This window comes from Fusarium solani (assembly GCF_023522795.1).
Source record: "Fusarium solani strain SB1 chromosome Unknown bctg00000008, whole genome shotgun sequence".
In the NCBI taxonomy this organism is placed as follows: domain Eukaryota; kingdom Fungi; phylum Ascomycota; class Sordariomycetes; order Hypocreales; family Nectriaceae; genus Fusarium; species Fusarium solani.
In genome coordinates, this window is record NW_027072148.1 from 2,831,336 (window position 1) to 2,849,759 (window position 18,424).

At 50.5% G+C, this 18,424-nt stretch overlaps 7 protein-coding genes across 7 annotated transcripts; 5 read left to right on the forward strand and 2 right to left on the reverse strand.

Moving 5' to 3' along the window:
* Nucleotides 1-95: 95 nt before the first annotated feature.
* MRS44_012961 (uncharacterized protein) lies at nucleotides 96-3,167 on the reverse strand (the record flags this gene model as incomplete). The annotated part of the gene is made up of 4 exons (XM_046278978.2): nucleotides 96-338; nucleotides 385-2,023; nucleotides 2,084-2,117; nucleotides 2,168-3,167. 4 exons carry the CDS (start codon nucleotides 3,165-3,167, stop codon nucleotides 96-98), a joined length of 2,916 nt encoding a protein of 971 aa, XP_046126458.2.
* Nucleotides 3,168-4,526: 1,359 nt separating this feature from the next.
* On the forward strand, nucleotides 4,527-5,001 carry MRS44_012962 (uncharacterized protein; the record flags this gene model as incomplete). Its single annotated transcript, XM_065618979.1, has 2 exons — nucleotides 4,527-4,822; nucleotides 4,884-5,001. The coding sequence occupies 2 exons, from the start codon at nucleotides 4,527-4,529 to the stop codon at nucleotides 4,999-5,001; spliced, it is 414 nt and encodes a 137-aa protein (XP_065475051.1).
* Nucleotides 5,002-5,505: 504 nt separating this feature from the next.
* On the forward strand, nucleotides 5,506-7,020 carry MRS44_012963 (uncharacterized protein; the record flags this gene model as incomplete). Its single annotated transcript, XM_046282622.2, has 1 exon — nucleotides 5,506-7,020. One exon carries the CDS (start codon nucleotides 5,506-5,508, stop codon nucleotides 7,018-7,020), a length of 1,515 nt encoding a protein of 504 aa, XP_046126455.2.
* A 623-nt stretch (nucleotides 7,021-7,643) lies between these two features.
* On the forward strand, nucleotides 7,644-11,087 carry MRS44_012964 (uncharacterized protein; the record flags this gene model as incomplete). The annotated part of the gene is made up of 3 exons (XM_065618980.1): nucleotides 7,644-7,977; nucleotides 8,120-9,193; nucleotides 9,820-11,087. The coding sequence occupies 3 exons, from the start codon at nucleotides 7,644-7,646 to the stop codon at nucleotides 11,085-11,087; spliced, it is 2,676 nt and encodes an 891-aa protein (XP_065475052.1).
* A 489-nt stretch (nucleotides 11,088-11,576) lies between these two features.
* MRS44_012965 (uncharacterized protein) lies at nucleotides 11,577-13,382 on the reverse strand (the record flags this gene model as incomplete). Its single annotated transcript, XM_046272319.2, has 3 exons — nucleotides 11,577-12,829; nucleotides 12,882-13,244; nucleotides 13,313-13,382. 3 exons carry the CDS (start codon nucleotides 13,380-13,382, stop codon nucleotides 11,577-11,579), a joined length of 1,686 nt encoding a protein of 561 aa, XP_046126452.2.
* Nucleotides 13,383-14,315: 933 nt separating this feature from the next.
* Nucleotides 14,316-16,538, forward strand: MRS44_012966 (uncharacterized protein; the record flags this gene model as incomplete). Its single annotated transcript, XM_046277514.2, has 1 exon — nucleotides 14,316-16,538. The coding sequence occupies one exon, from the start codon at nucleotides 14,316-14,318 to the stop codon at nucleotides 16,536-16,538; it is 2,223 nt and encodes a 740-aa protein (XP_046126451.2).
* A 586-nt stretch (nucleotides 16,539-17,124) lies between these two features.
* On the forward strand, nucleotides 17,125-18,309 carry MRS44_012967 (uncharacterized protein; the record flags this gene model as incomplete). Its single annotated transcript, XM_046277638.2, has 1 exon — nucleotides 17,125-18,309. The coding sequence occupies one exon, from the start codon at nucleotides 17,125-17,127 to the stop codon at nucleotides 18,307-18,309; it is 1,185 nt and encodes a 394-aa protein (XP_046125896.2).
* Between the last annotated feature and the right edge of the window lie 115 nt (nucleotides 18,310-18,424).

An 18,424-nucleotide genomic window follows, 5' to 3' on the forward strand; every position in this document is an offset into this window, starting at 1 on the left:
CCAGTCTTGACATCCCAGACAGATACCACGCCACCCGCTGATATGAATGCCAGTAGTTTGGAATCTGGTGAAAAAGACAGGTGAGAGGCCACACCTCAATGGCGCGGGTTCCTGAGCCTCTGGAGGCAGTCGCTCCACTGATTGTTTGATTGAGGTTGAATGGAGATCCAGTCAGGAATCTGGGCGTGGAAAACGGTGCGCACCCGGCTCTTTAGCGGTGCGAAAACTAGGGCCGATGAGTAGACCTGCAAAGGAGTGAGGTCGATGGCCCTGGCATTTGCGCCTGTGAACCGAACTAAATCGGAGAGAAGCTCAGACAGTCGGGGGAGTCCTGCATCCTGGTGAATGTCAGCTATGAAGTTACTCCCAGCCTTGTAAGCCTACCTGGGTAGCACTATTCAGTCTCTCAACCATTACCACGCTTTCCAAGACTCTGTTCAGGAAGCTCAAGGCCTCGAGCCAGTGGAGTAGATGCATCTCCAGGAATTCAAGGATTGCCTTTCCAGTGACTGAATCAATGTGTGCTTGCTCCAAGTGGTCAATCCAATGCAGACATGCATACTGAACGTGTGGAGGTAGACAATCATTCACTATTTCCCGCATAATCCATGTCTTTTGGGTCCCTGGGTCGCTCAATTCGCAGATGTCCTCGCGCAAACTAGTTCGCATTACCCTTAGGCAGCTCTCAGCAAGAACTAGATGGGCTTTGGCTTCGTCCACCCAGAACGGGTTGACATCCCGACGTTCGCCATCCAGGAGAAAGTCCCGAAAAGAAAAGTGCAGAGCCCTGACAGGGGAATCAAGACGCTCTGAAGGTGGGGGGACGCTCAAGACCGAGTGCAGAAGCTCTAGCCTGTTTTCCAAAGTCTCTTGGAAGTCGCTGACATCTTGTTCACCGTGGAGTAAGTGTGCCAACACAGGTATTGTGAGAGGAGTTGACAGTAGGATGATGGAGCCGACAATGAGGCGGAACTCGTCAACAATCTGGCTCTTCTGCTGCGGCGTGTAGCTCTCCGGACCGCCCTCAAATTGTTGGCTGAGAACGGCGAGGTACATCTGATCTAGCATTGACGAATGTGTTCGATCCTTAACAGCAAGAATCTTGTCCATTTGTCGCCTCGGATTCCCAAGGCGTCGATCCTCCAAGAAAAGACACACAGTTGACGCGACAATGAAGAGCGGTGTGGCCATATTCACAATTCGTTGTATCGCATATTTCCCAGGCCAGCTTGGAGGTAGCCTACCAGAGCCATCGTTGTAGCGAATCCGAATCTGTTCAATGGTTCCCCTGAGAAACGTCTCGAGATCTTTCTGGATGATATCGCGAGGCACATCTTGTAGGATCATATCTTGATAGGTGTTTCTCCTCTCCACCTTTGGGAATCCAGCTTGGATGGGTAGCTCTGGCCTGCTAGTCAAGAAGAATGTTAATCGAGGATGACGTAGACTGCGAGCCCGGGGGAGGATGTCGGTGATGATGCTGGTGATGGAGTGATGCTGACACTCATCGAGGGCATCAATAACAAAGACAACGGGCTTTCCAGAACACAGCGAGGCCTGGGAAAGAGGTTCTAGGATGAGCTTCGAAAAGTGTTGATGGGGCATTTGGTCAAATATCTGAGGGTTCTGATCGATGGCCTCCCGGATGTATTGAGACATCACCGACTGCCACCTTGACAGACCAGCAGCCAAAGTCGTGAACAGCTTGGAAGGATTGGCTCGGTCAGTCTCGCCCTTCTTGAAGAAAAAGCTTCCTCCAAGGGACCCCTCTTCGGCTAAGCGTTGGGCGACAGTTCGGGATATGGTGGATTTCCCAGTGCCAGCCATGCCGTTGAGCCAGAACAGCGTGGTCGAGTTCGAGTCGGAATCGCTAGCCCACTCGTAAATCTCACGTAGGACATCGACCCGAGTATTTTCCAGACAGGTTGCTTGGAGCCAACTATCAGAAGAGTCGTGGGCAGCCCCTGCGGCGGTTGGGAGCCGGTCCAGGACGATCTTTGAGTGGGAAGAGTCCATTGACTCCCTAAACACATCAGTTAGTGGCAGTAACCTCGAAGAGTAAAGATTTCTGTATTTATCTCACTTTAAATGTGTAATCTTGTGGTCGACCTTGGTAACTATGGCGAAGTAAGTATCGAATATTTCCACATCTGACCCAAACACCAACTTGACTTCATGAGGTCCCGAGCACTTGGTGTTTCCTCAAGTTGCCTTGCTCGGACACATCCAAGCAATTCCACCGCAAAGGCCGCTGCCACAGCAGCGGCATACCGTTGCCAACGGTCATTCTTGTGCGAGTCGGCGTAGTCGCAGATGCCCCTGATAACAAGGCACGGGAAGATATTCATCAAGCCAGCCGCCACCATCTCGACACACAGGCACTCTTCGCCGACCTTTTGTAAGATGATGTCTCGAACAGCAGCATCTTTGACCAAAGTGTTGCCAGATGCCACAGTGCCATAGTGTATCTCAGGATCTGTTGTTTCCCTCTCAGGTCTCTCCACTTCTTGAGATGAATCGCATGCATCACACGTACTACCCCCAGCATGCTCATAGTCCGATGAGAAAAGTCGATCGTTCTCCCCGCCTTGGTGGACATAATGCTTCTTCATTCGGGGATATTTTCTGATCAGCTCTTGTAGAAGCTCCGTGATTTTTGGTTCTTCGATTTCGTGTTCGGCCTGCAATTTCCCAAGCGCGTTGAGAAGCACCGGCGGAGGCATGTTGAGAGACCCCTTCCGCTCCCAGGTCTGGTTGACTTTGGCCTTGCCCAGATCATACTGCACCACACCACCATTCTGCCCATCAGGCTGACTAACAACGATATCTCCAAGACGTATGTCTCGACCAGGACGAGGAATGCCGCCTCCGATGCCCACAAGCAGACCGATCCTAATATGGGGCAGTGAAGATAATAGGTGGGATGCTGTGATTGCAGCAGAGGTTGTGCCGTACACCCCTGCAGGAAGAGAAGCAATCACCACATTGTGCTGCCCGACTTCTCCCCAATCATAGGCGTTGGCATCGCTGGCGTGCTGATCGAAACCGTCGGGTTCTTCATGACGATGATTGAGGAGAGCGGTTGCCGCTGCCCTCTCGATAGGCAATGCAGCGACCCATGCGATAGCGTAGAGAGTTGGGCTCGATAGCTTTTTTCGCGTCGTCATTACGATAAACCCCGACGAATAGGTAGTTAATGGTATCTGAGGAATGACGACGAAACTGGTTTTGAGGGAATTTCCGGTTGTCCAAGATTGACCACTCAAAAATAGGGGCATGTAACCAGGCATCAACCAACATGCATTATTTGCACGTTGGGCAGCCTGATTTGAACCTGGTCTTTCAGCCTCATAGGGAGCCGAGGCTGTAATGATGGATACAATAACGGCCAACAACTCAGCATTATTTAGCCGTCATAGTTGATCTCGAATAAATCTATAAATATGAGACATGGCGAAGTTTCTTTCACTGGGTAGAAGAGTGTCACAAAGTAGAGAAGTAGTACGAATTTGGGTTACTTGATACACAGTCTAGCCTATGAGTGAATCTACAGCTACAACCCACTAGATACCTATAGATAGGGGGAAAATATGCCATACTAAAGCCTTTACACAGTCGAGTTCTATACACTAAAGAAGTATCGTCTTAGTGCCCCAGCAAAATAACGACAGCGGCTCAAACAAGGACAGGATCTATCACACTCTAAACTTGGGCTCAGGACATCTCCTTCTTGGGGTACTTTCCCTCTCTCCAGCTGAACAGGCCAATTCGAAGTATACAATATGCTTAACAGCGCCGAGTCATCACAGTTTATCCAGGTCGCAAGTGAGGTAGTGTTTTCCTTCATCTTATTCCCTGCCAGCATTGACCTACCTTAATAGTCAGGTGTCTTTCTTTTGTCAAGCAATGCTCCGTCTGGCCACTGGGGTTCTGCTGTGAGACATATGCGGGCATCGTATAAGAAGCCAGCTCTACGACGAAGCTGAACGACGTAAAGTTATTGGTTTACGTAAAGGGTATTGTTGAAACTGGAAACATGCTCAATTTGAGTTCTAGAGCCCTGTCACGGAACTCGGCACTCTGTTTGCGCACTTTTGTCGAGTATATGCAGCAGAACCAACAACCAAAGATCCATGACTTCTGGTCGACTACAATCAGCCCACATCCACATTGACTGCCGGTTTGCCGGCCACCGTATAATTCAATCTAAAGCACCCATAGATAATCAATGTCTCAAAGCCCCCACAACAATCCAGACCTGCGTTTTGTCTCAAAGCTGCATTGGCAATCATACGTCAAGAAAGCCACTCCGTATTGCATGTGAAGAGTTCAGGGTCCATACCAGATGCCGTATTATCCGGCATTCACAGGTCTGAGGATGCAATCCCACAACTTATAAAGGTTGAGTCTGAACGTTCAACAAAGAAGGTCAACCACACTCGACTCCATTCACATTCCATCAAGAGCTCACAACCATCCCCATGTCGCCCTTTTCCATCTTCTTGAAGATAGCCATACTCTTCGCTATGGGCATCATGGCTCTTTCACCCCGGGACGCAATCCACGCTGATGATCTCGAGCACTACGACGAGTTCATGGGTGGCCTGTCCCACACCCAGTTTCTCGACATGTACCTAGAGAATCACCAAGTCAAGATCGACGTCTACGAGCATCCTTCCAACCATCTCACCAGATCTGTCCACTTCAAGCCAAGCCCGAATGCCGACAAGTATTTCCACCAGGAGAAGGAGCAGGCCAACCAGGTCCTGGGAGAACCGGAGCACTCGGGGGTAGAGGCTCGTGACCATTGCAAGCGAGACGAGTATGTTGGTAGATCTGAGGCTCCGAACCTGTTTGAGAAACGTGCTTCTCGGTGTTATCAGTTCTGCGGAACCATTCGTCACTGTCGGGGTAACGGAGGTTGCCCGCACTGTTATGCCATTAGGATGGGTTGTCTCTGGCAGAAGTGGTGCCGTTAAGGGATTTCTACTCTTGGCCTAGCTGTCTGGCCGTCAACTTCACGAAGGATGGTGTGGGAGGATAACCGGGAGAAGGAACACATGATGTGAGAGTCTAACCTAGGGTCGTGTATGGTTGTGTACTTGAGTGTCTATAGCGTGCGATTCAACATCGCGGTGAAAATCCATTAAGGGGCCAATGTCTCCCTATTTTGTGCTATGCCTTCTGCCAACCATTTGGGTCCGAGATAACCTTCAATGATGAGAGCCAGAATGTAACCATATGAACCACGTCGAATACACGGACCAGACGGACATATAAAATATCCGCTCTGTATTTGAGCATGGGTTGCCCCACTGGCCCTCTTTTCTCCGTATCATCAGAGCTAGGCAGCTATTTTCTTTCTCCGTATCCCTCGTCAGCTTACGCACCTACTTGACAACAACCGCCATCATCACAAGGACATATCCCTTTTTAAACCACTTTCAACTTCTCCGTTATCCTTTCCTTGATCATTCCAAGACCTAGTTATTACCCCAGCCTAAAATGAGCCTTGACTCCTTGCCGGTAGAGCTCCTCCAGAGTCTCGAACCGTTTTGCGACCATCGACAACTTGCAGCTCTTGCTCAGCTCAACCACCACTTCCATGAGATCTTCAACCCGCTTCTCTATCAGCATAATGCTTTCAAAGAAGATCCCTCCAAGTCCTGTGTCATATGGGCTGCGAAGCATGACTCTTTAAGCACCATCAAGCTGGCCTTTGCCCACGGCGCGTCCATGAAGGCCATAGACGCCTACACAGTTGAGCATATTCGGACTCTATATGAGAGACAGCCAGGCGCGGAACCATGTGGGGGACCATTGCACATTGCCGTTCAGAACAACTTCAAGGACCTCACACTATTTCTTCTCAACAATGGGGCACGTCTGGACGTGCCTTCATATGCGTTGTGCGACTGCAGAGGAGTCAGACACGATCCCAAATGGTATCCTCTACATTTCGCCATATGCCATGCCGATGAAGGCATGGTTTCTCTTCTTCTCGAACACGGCGCGTACTTCTCATTGAAGGGCGTTCCAGGACTTCGCTGTGCCATACAGTGTGCGTCCCATTCGATCTTGGACGCCCTGCTTCAACATGATAATTTCGATCCCTATCATCAAGACCCAGAAGGCTACACTGCTCTTTCCTATATCGTCAACTGTACTGACTTCACAACGGCTCGTGAGATTGCGAGCAAGCTTGCCGATCGCGGGATCCCACTTGATGTCATGGGGGTAACTGGGAGCACAGCGCTCGCAGACTTGGTCGAAGCGAGACATCTCAAAGCTGCCATTGAGTTGCTTGAGCGCGGCGCTGATCCAACTATCAGCGACTGGGGTGACCGCGGGATAGGTTTATTCAGCGAAATCTGCTGCAATCCCAAAGTCTCAGATGCCATAGACGAAGCAGACCAAGAGCCCAAAGCCAGAGAGTTTAGAGAAGACCGACGAAGACTGGTGTCTCTTATACTTGCAAACGGCGTCGATCCCAACCGGCGCTTGGGACATGGAGCAGCCCCATTCTCGAAACCTCTCTTCTGGGTGTTGATGGAGTTGAGAGATGTGGAATGCGTCAGAATATTACTCGACGCGGGAGCTGAGATCAAGTCTGCCTTTTTCGAAAACTACGAAACCCGATGCGAGAGTCTCCTCCGGGTCTTCTTTGAGCTGTTTGGTAAGCGTGATCCCAACGCCTTACAGAAATGGGACCCCATCACTATAGGTCTAGATCCGTACAAGGAATGCCTGTGCTTGTTGCTGGAAAGGGGCGCACGTATTGATTCCCTGGATGGCGAATGGTCGGCGTTGAGCAAAACGTGTGAGCTTGCTACTTCTGACATGGGACCTGTAGCACTTGAGTTTCTTGTTGATAATGCAACATTCAGAAACGTCGAGTTGGAGCACGTTGAGCTGTTAAGAAGCCAGTGGAAGAGGAATGAAAATGTGTATGGATTGCTGGATCATCTCTGTTGCAAGTTGATCGAAGAGAGAGAGACAAGCAGGGGGAGCAATACTTGAGGCACCATGAAAACGGCAGTAGAAGGCTACAAGACCAAAAAGAAATGATATATAACCGTCTGCTCTATGTCTTAGAGCAAGGACATCGTCAAGAAGATTCATGTTCCTGACAGCACTAACAGAGAAAGACAGATCAAGAAACGTGAAGTGAATCATGGAAATCAGCCCAACAAGATTGGAAGGTGCGGTCGACAACGGTCCCCAAAGTTATTAAATGAAGATAGAAAAACTTAGAAATGCCAATGAGGATACCGGGCAAAGGAGTGAATATCAATGTCTACGCTGTTGTTGCTCTTTTTGGGCCTTCCCACCGCGTGTAGAGGGAAATAGCTGCAAGCAATGAGGTACTCGCCCACATATACTCACTTAACGCCAAACTCGTGGCTCCGCGACTGCTCGCCTTCACACTGGGCCTCAAAGGGGCTGGCGCTGGGAGGGCCAGTGCCGGCTCCAAGTTCGACAGACGTCTTTTGAGAACGATCTAAATTCTTAGCCAGGTCGCTATGAGTTATGAAACCCGTGATGATGACGAGTTTCCAGTTCTTTTGTTCATAAATAAGTTGAACACTTCCTTTCTGCACTTGGCCTGAGTCTCCACCTGCGTCTTGTGGGTGATCAGTGCCATGGGTGGCCTCGGAAACAGGGGTGTCTTTGGCCGGCTCCCGAAGCAGGGTCTCAAGCCTCCGTTTGGCATTGTCCATGGCAAAACGACGAAATCTGGCACCGTCGAAATCTGCCTTTCAGGGCACACCGAAGCTGGGCTGTTGCCTTGTCGTTCGAGGCCTTTGACTGCACCAGCTTCAATTCATCGCAAGCAACAGCTGGCTGCGGGCTGCAGTCTGAGGGACCTGTCGGAACTGGATGCAGGCTACAGTCTTAGGGCTACAGGGGTCTATCACAGCAAGCCCCAGAGGCCTGTTCAGCGAGTCGTTATCATCGTCAAGTGCTATGGGTTAAGTGAAAATAAAGCACTGTTTTTCTATAATGTATTTATTTAACTTGTGGGGGATTTTAATGATACTTTAGTCCCACAGATACCGCCAAATCTAACACCTTGATGCTGCCTGGGAAAGGCCGGCCTTCTAAACCAGTAAGGCAGACTCGGTTTTCAGCTTTCAAGTCCGTTCCACCCCTCTGCAGACGCCTCAAGGAGGCTATGCCTTGCGGAGACACCAAAGCTGGGCGAACCAGGCTTGGCAAATCGGCAGTGCAGAAGGAGGATCAGGCTGTCGGCAAAAAGCAGGCTCTCAGCCGCCAAGATCATTCAAGAGAGGACCTCCTTCTCCTCTGATCACCAGCATCCTACAAACTCGACATACCTCTCAAAGGGCAAAGAAGCCGAGCATGGCGGAAGCATTTGGTATTGTGACCGGCGCTATCGGTCTCGCAGGCCTATTCCAGCAATGTGTAGAATGCTTCGAGTACATTCAACTTGGCCGCCATTTCGTGCAGGATTTTGGACGGTGCCGCCTCAAGCTCGACATTGCGAAACGCCGATTGAACCGATGGGGAGAGGCCGTCAATATCCACGAGAATCCCCAGTTTACCGATACCGAGTCGGAGGAGATCCAGGAGGTACTTGAAGAGATTGCCAATCTTTTCGACACTATCCAAAGATCATCCAAGCGCTACGAGCGCAAGGCACCCAAGGAAGAGCTCGAATGCCTCAGCGATGAGAATCTCCAACCTGTGTTCCGAGGCCTCCACGCGCGATGGGCCAAAATTAGCTCACCTAAGCAGAGGGATGTCAGTCTGATGAAGAAAGCAACATGGGCGCTCTACGACGCGAAATATTTCGAAAAATTGATTGGAGAGGCCACGGGCTTTGTTGACGACCTGGAGAAGATTTATCCCGCCGAACAGGCCCAGCGCCGTCTCGTTCAAATTGAGATCGAGGACATTAGCGATGAGGAGAGCCTGACGGTGCTCCAGGAAACCGCCAATGGAACTGACTCGCTTTTGGCTGCTGCAGTTAAGGAGAAGGCCAACAACATTGCCGTGACGAATTATGTCAGGGAAATCCAGGGCGAGGAGAATGCCAAGGTGCGGCTGGGAAATGACTGGAGTACGAGCGCGTTGAGCACCGCGATAGGGATAGACGATGGCACTCGAAACGAGGCAGGTTCTGTGGTTGCAAAGGGTTCATCTACAGTGCACATTGGGAACAAATATGGTGACTAAGGCGTGTGTTGGAGGTATCGGGTGGTGATTTATGTCTCTTTACTGGGTACTTTCTCATTTTCTTTGTTATAGAACATGCCTTTTCCCATTCTGCTTGAATCAAGGGTTTCGGACGTCTGAGACAGCAACATCTTTGTAGGGATTGCACGTTAGGGATACGTCAGCAGCTGAAAACGAATGGTTGCGTAATCAGGCTCTTGCATGCATTGCCGCTGAAAGGAGTGTATTTGGTTGGTTGTAATGATGATGAAGAGGTGCTGCCCTCAACACCGCCAAGAGTGTCTGACGGCTTGTGAGGCCAGACAGAGGCCCAACCAAATATGAGAAATGCCACTTCACAATGAGCTCCACATTCTAGGAAGAAAAGACACCTCCCGAGTATTTTTGCCCCTAATTGGATGCATTGCTTGGATTCCCCCATTTGACCGATGATGTACTCCCTGGGTTCATGATGGTGCTGGCCATTCCATTCGAGTCCGGGATGCCACAACAGGCCAGCTTGGCCAACTGATTGGGGATCATGACAATGGGGTTAGGTCGGCAGCCTTTTCCCTAACGGCCAACTCGCGGCTTCCGGATCACGCGATAAGACTATTAAAATCTGGGACGTTTCCACAGGCACACTGACACAGACACTCAAAGGCCATGTGAGCGGGGTTGGATCAGTAGCCTTCTCGACTGATGGCGGTCTTATAGCCTCTGGGTGCGAAGACAACACCATCAAGGTCTGGGATGCTTCTTCAGGAAAGGCTCTCAGAACACTTACAGCCCATACTGGCATGGTTCGGTCAGTAATGTTCTCAGCTGGTACCAAGCTCTTGGCATCCGGATCAGATGATAAGACAGTCAAGATCTGGGATGCTACGACAGGCAAGGTCAAACAGACATTTGAGGGCCATACCGACAAGGTCCGGTCGGTGGCCTTCTCAATGGATGGCAGGCTCGTGGTATCTGGCTCAGACGACAGAACTATCAGGATCTGGGATGCCACTATAAACAAAGAGCAGCGGATAGTTGGAGGGCACGGTAAGCAGGTTACATCGATGGCGTTTTCACCCAACAGAAAGCTCATGGCCTCTGGGTCCTTTGATAAGACTGTGAAGATTTGGGATACCGCTACAGGACAGGTGAAGCACACCTGCAAGGGCCACACAAAGCGTATTACGTCGGTGGCATTCTCGGCCGACAATACGCTCGTGGCATCCGGGTCATATGATACAGCTGTTATTGTATGGGATGCGGGAACAGGCGAAAGGCTTCTCGTACTGACCGGCCACAGAATGGCGGCTGAGTCAGTGGCCTTCTCAAGAGACAGCAAGCTGGTGGCTTCTGGGTCAAATGATTACACTATTAAGATATGGGATGCTATGACTAGTGACATCAGGAAGACCATTGAGGGCCATTGTCTTACAATACGTTCGATAGACTTTTCGAATGACGGTAGGCTTGTAGTGTCTAGGTCGGATGATAAAACTGTCAGGATTTGGGATAGGACAGCAGGCACATTGTTGCAGAGTCTAAAGGGGCATACGCACAGGGTCACATCAGTTTCATTCTCGAACGACGATAAGCTTATTGTGTCTGTATCAGGTGATGGGACTATCAGGGTCTGGGACAACGCAACCGGTAAGGTCATAAAGACATTGGGGGGTCACTACACCAGAGCCTCCTTGGTCGCTTTCTCTCCCGAGCATACGCCCACAGGCTATGGCATAAAATTGGATGGATCTTGGATTACTTCCTGGGATGGATGGGAGAGTCGTAACCTGCTATACCTACCCCCTGAGTTCCGACCGTTGGCGGCTGCCACTTCAGGTTCGAATCTAGCGATTGGTTGCGCCTCGGGCCGCGTTTTGTTTTTTACATTCACTAGTCAGTATATGTAGATTGGAATATCTGCAAGCTTTGTTTTACTCGTCTATCACTCTTACTTTTGAGAAATCTTTACCTACTGTCGGCCTCAAGTGTGTCTCTTCGGCCCCATGGTCGGGTTTCGCCCCGGTTGCTCGCCGGCGGAACTAGAGTCGTCAGCTCTTCGTTCAGATCGATAGTATCTCCTATACCAGCATACGATACTCGTGAAAATGTCCAAAGATTAACCTGTCTTGCTGCTATCTAGCTATCTGAGCAACATCCATTGAGAATGCAATACAACAAGAAAAACTCCTAGATGCATCATGATCGCTTCCAGATGATTAGGTTCCCTCATTTCACTACTGGAACTCCTCCCGGTGTGCTCCTCTCGTCTTTCACGCGCAATACCAATTTGTTTACTTCAGCGCTTCCCAGCGATATGTAACCACATACGATGATTCTAATGTTTCTCGGAAGCCAAAGCCTGTTCTTCCTACCAATGCTCCACTGCCGTAGTCCCTTCAAGGCCTATCAGCCCTCTCACTACCAGCCGCACCGGAACGAGAGTCGTTGGTAAGATGTTTCGTTAGGCCATTGTCCACGATAAGTTCGTCCCTGCGGATACGGCTTCTAGGAACCCATAGGAGCTGTAGCACACCCAACAGGGCCACTCCTATACAGCTGGCCCAAGCAATGACCGAGCCCGCGACACTATATATAACTCCAGCGAGGGGCGGAGCTATCGTTCGCGCCAGGCATGCACCAGACATGGCGAGGCCATTGACTCTGCCCAACACCTGAGGGGAAGGAGTGGCGTCCTTGAGCAGAATGAGACAAACAGGCATCGCTATCATACCGCAGAAACTCTGCATGAATAATGAGAGATAGATACCTCCCGAGACCAACGGCTCATGGAGGGCTGACAGGAAGGGCATCAGGGTGTATGTCAGGGGGTACAACACGATCATCCACAGGAATGAGTGCCAGACGCCGACCCGTTCAACAAACACGGGGAAAATGACAGCCTGAATAAGCAAGCCCAAAGCACCATTAACAGCAAGATAGGTTCCAACATCGTGCACCGTGTAGCCGAGTCCACCGCGCCAGTCAAACCTGCCTGAGGGCACATCCGGCTCATCCAGGAGATATGTGGCGAGCAGGCTACCGGCGGCCATCTGGTGATACGAGAATATCAACAAGGCGAGAATGAGCATCATGACGGTAAAGTTGAACGTCTTTCCCTCATAGGCCGGCGGCTCCGTCGAGGGAGGACGCAGTTCATCGGGTAGCCTGATTGAGTGAACAGTACCAAAGGAGGAACGACGCAAGTCGATAAAGTCATGCTCGACGGGGAGTGGGAGACTTGACTCTGCGAATTGTGGCCGAGAGCGACTGACTGAAGTTGAGACAGCTCTGCGAGGAACGCTAGTACGTCTCAAAGGTCGACGAAGGAGAGTGGTTTCCTCATTTGGCTCGACATCGTCGTCAGCTACAGCGGTAGATTGCTCGTTTTGGCCGTGCTCATCACTGCCGTTGATCTCCTTTCTAGGCTTGACATTGGTCTCTTCCAGGAAAAAGAGGCCTTGGATCACGGCGATAGCAACGACCGCAACAGAAACGAGGTTGGGTAGCAGATACGGGTAACGGCCGAACAACCCGTCTGCAGGGAAGAGTGATGGGTAGAATATCGCAGGCTGAGCCAGGAATCCTCCCATGGCAGAGCCGATGATGCCTCCCAAAGTCCATACGAACGGCTGCACGGCATATGCTTTGGCTGAGGAATAGTTAGCATCAACCAAGTCTCTGGTGTCGGTGAGGGCACCCACGTTCATGCTCTGGCAGCTTAACCATCTCGGCTACCATGGTCTGCATAACCGAGACGTTGCCATTCAGCGCCCCGCCAATGAATCGTGCCAATAGCGCAACCCAATACTGCTTAGCTAGGCCAAAAATGAGACTCGAAATGCCGACGCCTACAAGGCCAAGCAGCACGACGGGCTTGCGGCCAATGTGGTCCGACAAGAGTCCCCAGCCCATCGACGTCAACGCCTCGGCGACGGCATAAGCGGATACTAGAAGTCCAGCGTAGAAAGAGGCATCCTTGTCAGATACACCTAGATCTTTTACCATGACGAACGTGTACGCCAGGATCGAGTTGAAGGCGATGGGCTCTGAGAAACGGCATATTGCTGTGAGACATGCAGTTAGCGGACAGCGCGGGAAGAGAGACGGCGTTAATGGAAAATCTGGAGCCTACCAAGAACTAGAAGCTGTCTCGTAGGAAATGCATTTGGATCCGGGTTTGACTTCTTGTTCCCTGGCGACATGATCTGAGAACCCTTTTTGCTGTTGAATGTTAGTGTCGAACCAAAAAGATTGAGATCTCGTTGCCTTCTCTGCCCGCGGGGTAAAGACGACCGACGGCTAATTTAGCAGCAGGAGTTGCGGCCCGGAACCCGAACTCAGCCCCCACGTAGTTTGTGCATCCGAGGGTACAACTTCTAACTCTGGTAATCCGAGGAGCTAATCTTCCGGCTAGTAGCTGTTAAACTGGGTCAGTTGATCAACCTGAGACACCTAATGCACGTGATGGGTCACAGGAGGAGGTTGGTTGTGAGAATACGGGGCGGGGAGATTACAGAGCAGAACCTACCCGGGAGACTCATAAAATCCCAAATGAATAACGCTCAATGAATACTTCCTACGGTTTGAAATCGAATCTAGTTGGCTTAAGTTAATACTGGGTCTCGAGAATAACTCGTAGCAATACTAGACCTGAACTTTGTGATCTAGTTTGTTGACTCGTGGTCTTTGGATGTGTAAAATAACCCGTGGATAACTTCCACAAGAAAAAGACTCTAATCTCTATTCACAAATATCAATAGCATAACTTATGAGTTCTCCAATTCGCTCACCACACACCATAGCCTTTATTGCCCACTGGACCATTATCTTAAGCAACGGTTATAGGACAGATACCCAAACTTGAGACTTTTATGCATCCATTTAAACTTTATTGCTATGTGTGCACCGCCATTGGCCCCAAAGGTCTCCAGGGTCACGTGTTGCGTCATCCATGAAGCTAATTCGATTACCAATTCCGACCCAGGTTTTCCGTCAGCTCACCACTGACGTTCTTGTTCTCCATCCTATTGATACCTACCTAGCCTGCAACAGCGTCTCAAAGTTCGTTTCATTAGCACAAATTACTCATTATTGCATTACCTCAATTATCCTGAAACGCTTCCAGCTTATCCGAGATGGCAATGGCAACACCAGCAACTACCGTCAGCCATAGCCACTCAGCTATTTCAACACCACAGACTCCTGAAAGCTTCGGACTAAGGCGGAAACGAAAACAAGTTAGCAGAGCTTGTGATGCATGCCGTATTCATCGTATCAAATGCGACGACAGCGTACCCTGTCTCAACTGTCGAACGCGTGGTAAACCGTGCAGCAACACAGGGTCCAGCAAGCCGTCATCACTTCCCCAGGCAATCAATGAGATTGAAAGGCTGAAAGCAAAAGTAAAAGAGTTGGAAAATGAACTACGGCGAGAACGTGGTGCAAGAGTCTCAAGCTTGGAAACTCAGCGAGAAGAAGCACCGCCGCCATTTACGACACCACCGCAAAGCACTGAGCTCCAGCCATCGGCGAAGACCAAATACTGGGATGGCATTCATATTCGACCGGCGCGTTCACCTCATGGGGCATGGTTTGGGCCCTCTTCTCTCTACTACTTTACCCATCGCCTTGGCACATTCTTGAATGCTCAAGCCGATAACATGCTGGTTCACCTTGCGAGTAACCTCGAATTACTTGGTCAGCCTAACCCACCCGATGATTCCTCGCGCCTCCTAGCGCCTCTTGCGGAGATCAATAACTCTGCTGTATATCTCACTTCCATCCAAGAAGGCTACTTCATCAGCCTCTTCTGGCAAAGCTATCACACCTCACTCTACTCCGTATTGGACGAGGCATCCTTCAAGAGTCACTACCAATCACTCTACACCAACGTACCGCCCGGGAACTCGAGGAGACCTTCCGCACTCGTGGATATAGTCATTGCCATGTGTATGCAGTATGGTACTTCAAAACTGCCCCGTGGTGAGCAAGGGAACCTTGCCCAAGATTACGATGCTACAATGGCTGGCCGATGGTACTATCGACGTGCTCAAGCTCTTCTAGCTTGCCAGGTGCAAAGTCCGTCAATATCGACCCTCCAATGCCAATTACTCTGCGCCGCATATGTATGCAGCGGCTCATTCCACAACATGGCCGACAGCATCAGTGGTTTGGCTGTGCGCACAGCTTACACGCTTGGCCTCCATATTGACCCTCCACCAAGCATGGCGGAGCCTGAACGTCAGATGAGAAGACGGCTATGGTGGTCAGTGTTTGAACTGGATACCCTGGTGGGCCTGAAATTGGGCCGTCCGTTTCTCGTTCAGGACTCCCACGTCATGCCGGAACTACCAAGCGATAGTCTCGACGCTGCTATACTCTCCGGCTCAACCTTTGCTCCTATTGCAAACGATACGACTTGGCTAAGCTTCAATTTAAATCGAGTCAAGCTTTATAGAATCGCCCGAACTATTCACAACGCTACATATAGCCATGATCTGGGTCTAGCGAATGGGAAGACGGTTTACGAATATCCGAACCGTTTAGAAGATCTGGCAAATGCCATTTACCCACTCACAAAGCAACTGGAAGACTGGATTAAGCAGGTTCCTAGCTCACTCAAGACTGGTCGCAAGGAGCAGGGAAAGGCTTTCTCGATGGACGGGTCCCTCTTGGACATTGAGCAATATGCACCCAATTGGCTCCAACGGCAGCGGTTACTTCTAGAATTGGAGTACTGCCACATATACGCCAACCTCAACCGCCCTTTCATCTCATTTACTACTCATCAAGCACCTGGCTGTCGGGGCTATGAGATGGCTGGGAGAAGCGCGTCTCATGCCATAGAGCTTTGTAACATCACCCATCAAATTCTGTCTGGTACGCCACTCCTTCATGGTTGCCATCAGGTCTTCCAGTGGCAGTGGAATGGAGCCATGACACTCGTCGGGTTCGTTGTTGCCTATCCGCAACACGCACTGACTCCAGCTGCTCGGGGAGCGATCAAGCTTGCAGTATCTTCTTTGGAGACATTCGGGACTGGCTTTGAGGCTGCGGCAAAAGCAGCCGTCATCGTGCGTACCTTGTCCTCTAATCTCGACTCTGTCATGGATGGCCTGGCTGTTGCCCACAACTCCGATGCCACTATGAGTAACTCGACAACCAACAACAATATCTTAGTGGGTGTTATCCCCTCTTCGAATGCCATGGCTGGAGGCAGTGATATCAATCACAATACTACAACAGACGTGGATCTTTTCGACATGGCCCTTGGGGTAGATTTCTGGGCGGGCATGGATGTACTTTGGCCAGGCGTTTCTCTTAACGTGGGAGAGGCCTCTTTATCCAGCGTGCAATGAATCCGAGAGCAGAACAAAGTTTTCGCAAAGTGGGATCAGGCTGGAGGTTATTCGCCCAAGTAGAAATGATTGTCGATAAATGCCGTGCTTGATCCCGAATCTTCTCGGGTTGATGACGTCAGTGACGGGCTGAATCAGCTCAATCTGAGGAGTTATTCCTATTGGCCACTCGAGTAATGACGACAAGGAGTCTCTCCAGTTGGCTGATTCTTGAGTTCTTGTGGAGACTGTCAGGGATCGCCAAGTCGGAGTTTCGGAGTTGACGCCTCAGGCCCCACAGAAGATCAAGGCTTGAGTTGCTGAGTGTTCAGGCTGGGTTAATAATGTCTCCATCTTGTCTATTTCTAAGCGTTTCTCGAACGTTTTTGCGGTGGCCCATGCACACCTTAGTCGATAGATAACAGGCGGTCTATGTTGAGCTACTTGTTATAAATGGGCAACAACCCAACTTCTTCAGTGACATACAACACGATCAATTGCATACATTTTCTTGTGACTTGATACACAAGTCTGAACGCATTGAGCGCCAAGACGAACAACAACTTCATCTTTCTTGTCTTCTACCTCACATCTCCCCATCTCCATCATGGGCTCAACAGCAGCACCCTCTGCCGACAGCAGACTCTTCCAGCCTCTCAGACTTGGCCACACCCAGCTTGAACATCGCATTGCGTTGGCCCCTCTTACTCGCTACCGTAACGACCACAGCCATGTCGCTAAGCCCTTTGTGGAGCGATATTACTCTGAGCGAGCTTCGACCCCAGGCACCCTGATCATCTCAGAGGCTACAGGAGTCTCTATGCAGGACACTGGCGAGCGACAAGGTCCATCTTTCGTCACCGATGAGCAGGTCGCTGCTTGGAAGAAGGTTATTGCTGGTGTCCATGCCAACAAGGGTGTTTGGTTCCAGCAGATCTGGGCCCAGGGCCGAGCTGCTAACCCAGACTATCAAAAGGAGCGAGGCTTCAAGTATCGATCTTCAAGCGCAGTGCCAATGAGCCCTGACGCTGAAGTTCCTGAGGCGATTACAGAGGAGGAGATCCAGGTTCTTATTCAGGACTTTGTTGCAACTGCAAAGCGGGTCATCGCTGCTGGCGGCGATGGTGTCGAGATTCACGGTGCCCACGGTTATCTGTTGGACCAGTTCATCTCAGACTCGGTGAATCAGCGTACCGACAAGTGGGGAGGCTCTATCGAGAACCGTGCTCGACTACTTCTCGAGGTCGTTAAGTCTGTTGCAGCAGAAATTGGTCCTGAGCGTGTGGCCGTTCGACTTTCGCCTTATGCTTCGTTCCAGGGAGCGGAATCTTCCGACATCGAGGCTCAGTACACTTACATCGTCAAGGAGCTAAAGAAGATTGGCCCCCTGGCCTATTTGTCTCTGGTCGAAGCTCGTGGAGACCCTGCGAAGCTACTGGTTGCCAGCGCGGAGGAATCTTTTGAGAATCGGACCCTCGACTTTATCCTCAACATCTGGGACAACCTTTCGCCTGTCGTTGTTGCAGGCAACTACTCTCCGACTTCGGCTGTCGACGCTGTGGATGGACACTACAAGCAGTGGGACGTCATCGTAGCCTTTGGCCGACCCTTCTTGGCAACCCCTGACCTGGTCTGGCGAATCAAGAACGGCATCCCCTTGAACAAGTATCATCGACAGTCTTTCTACATCAAGGGCTCTGAGATTGGTTACAACGACTATCCCTTTTCTCAGGAGTACGTCGATGCCCGACGGGCTTGGGCCATTAAGTCCATGGAGGTGGCCTCAAAGTAAAACAGTGGTGGAAGCAACGGACGGTTTGGACTGATTGAGAAATAGAGCGATAGACTATCATGAAGCATAGCGACCTAGAGACTATAAGAGCGTTATATATACAGAGTTTACACAC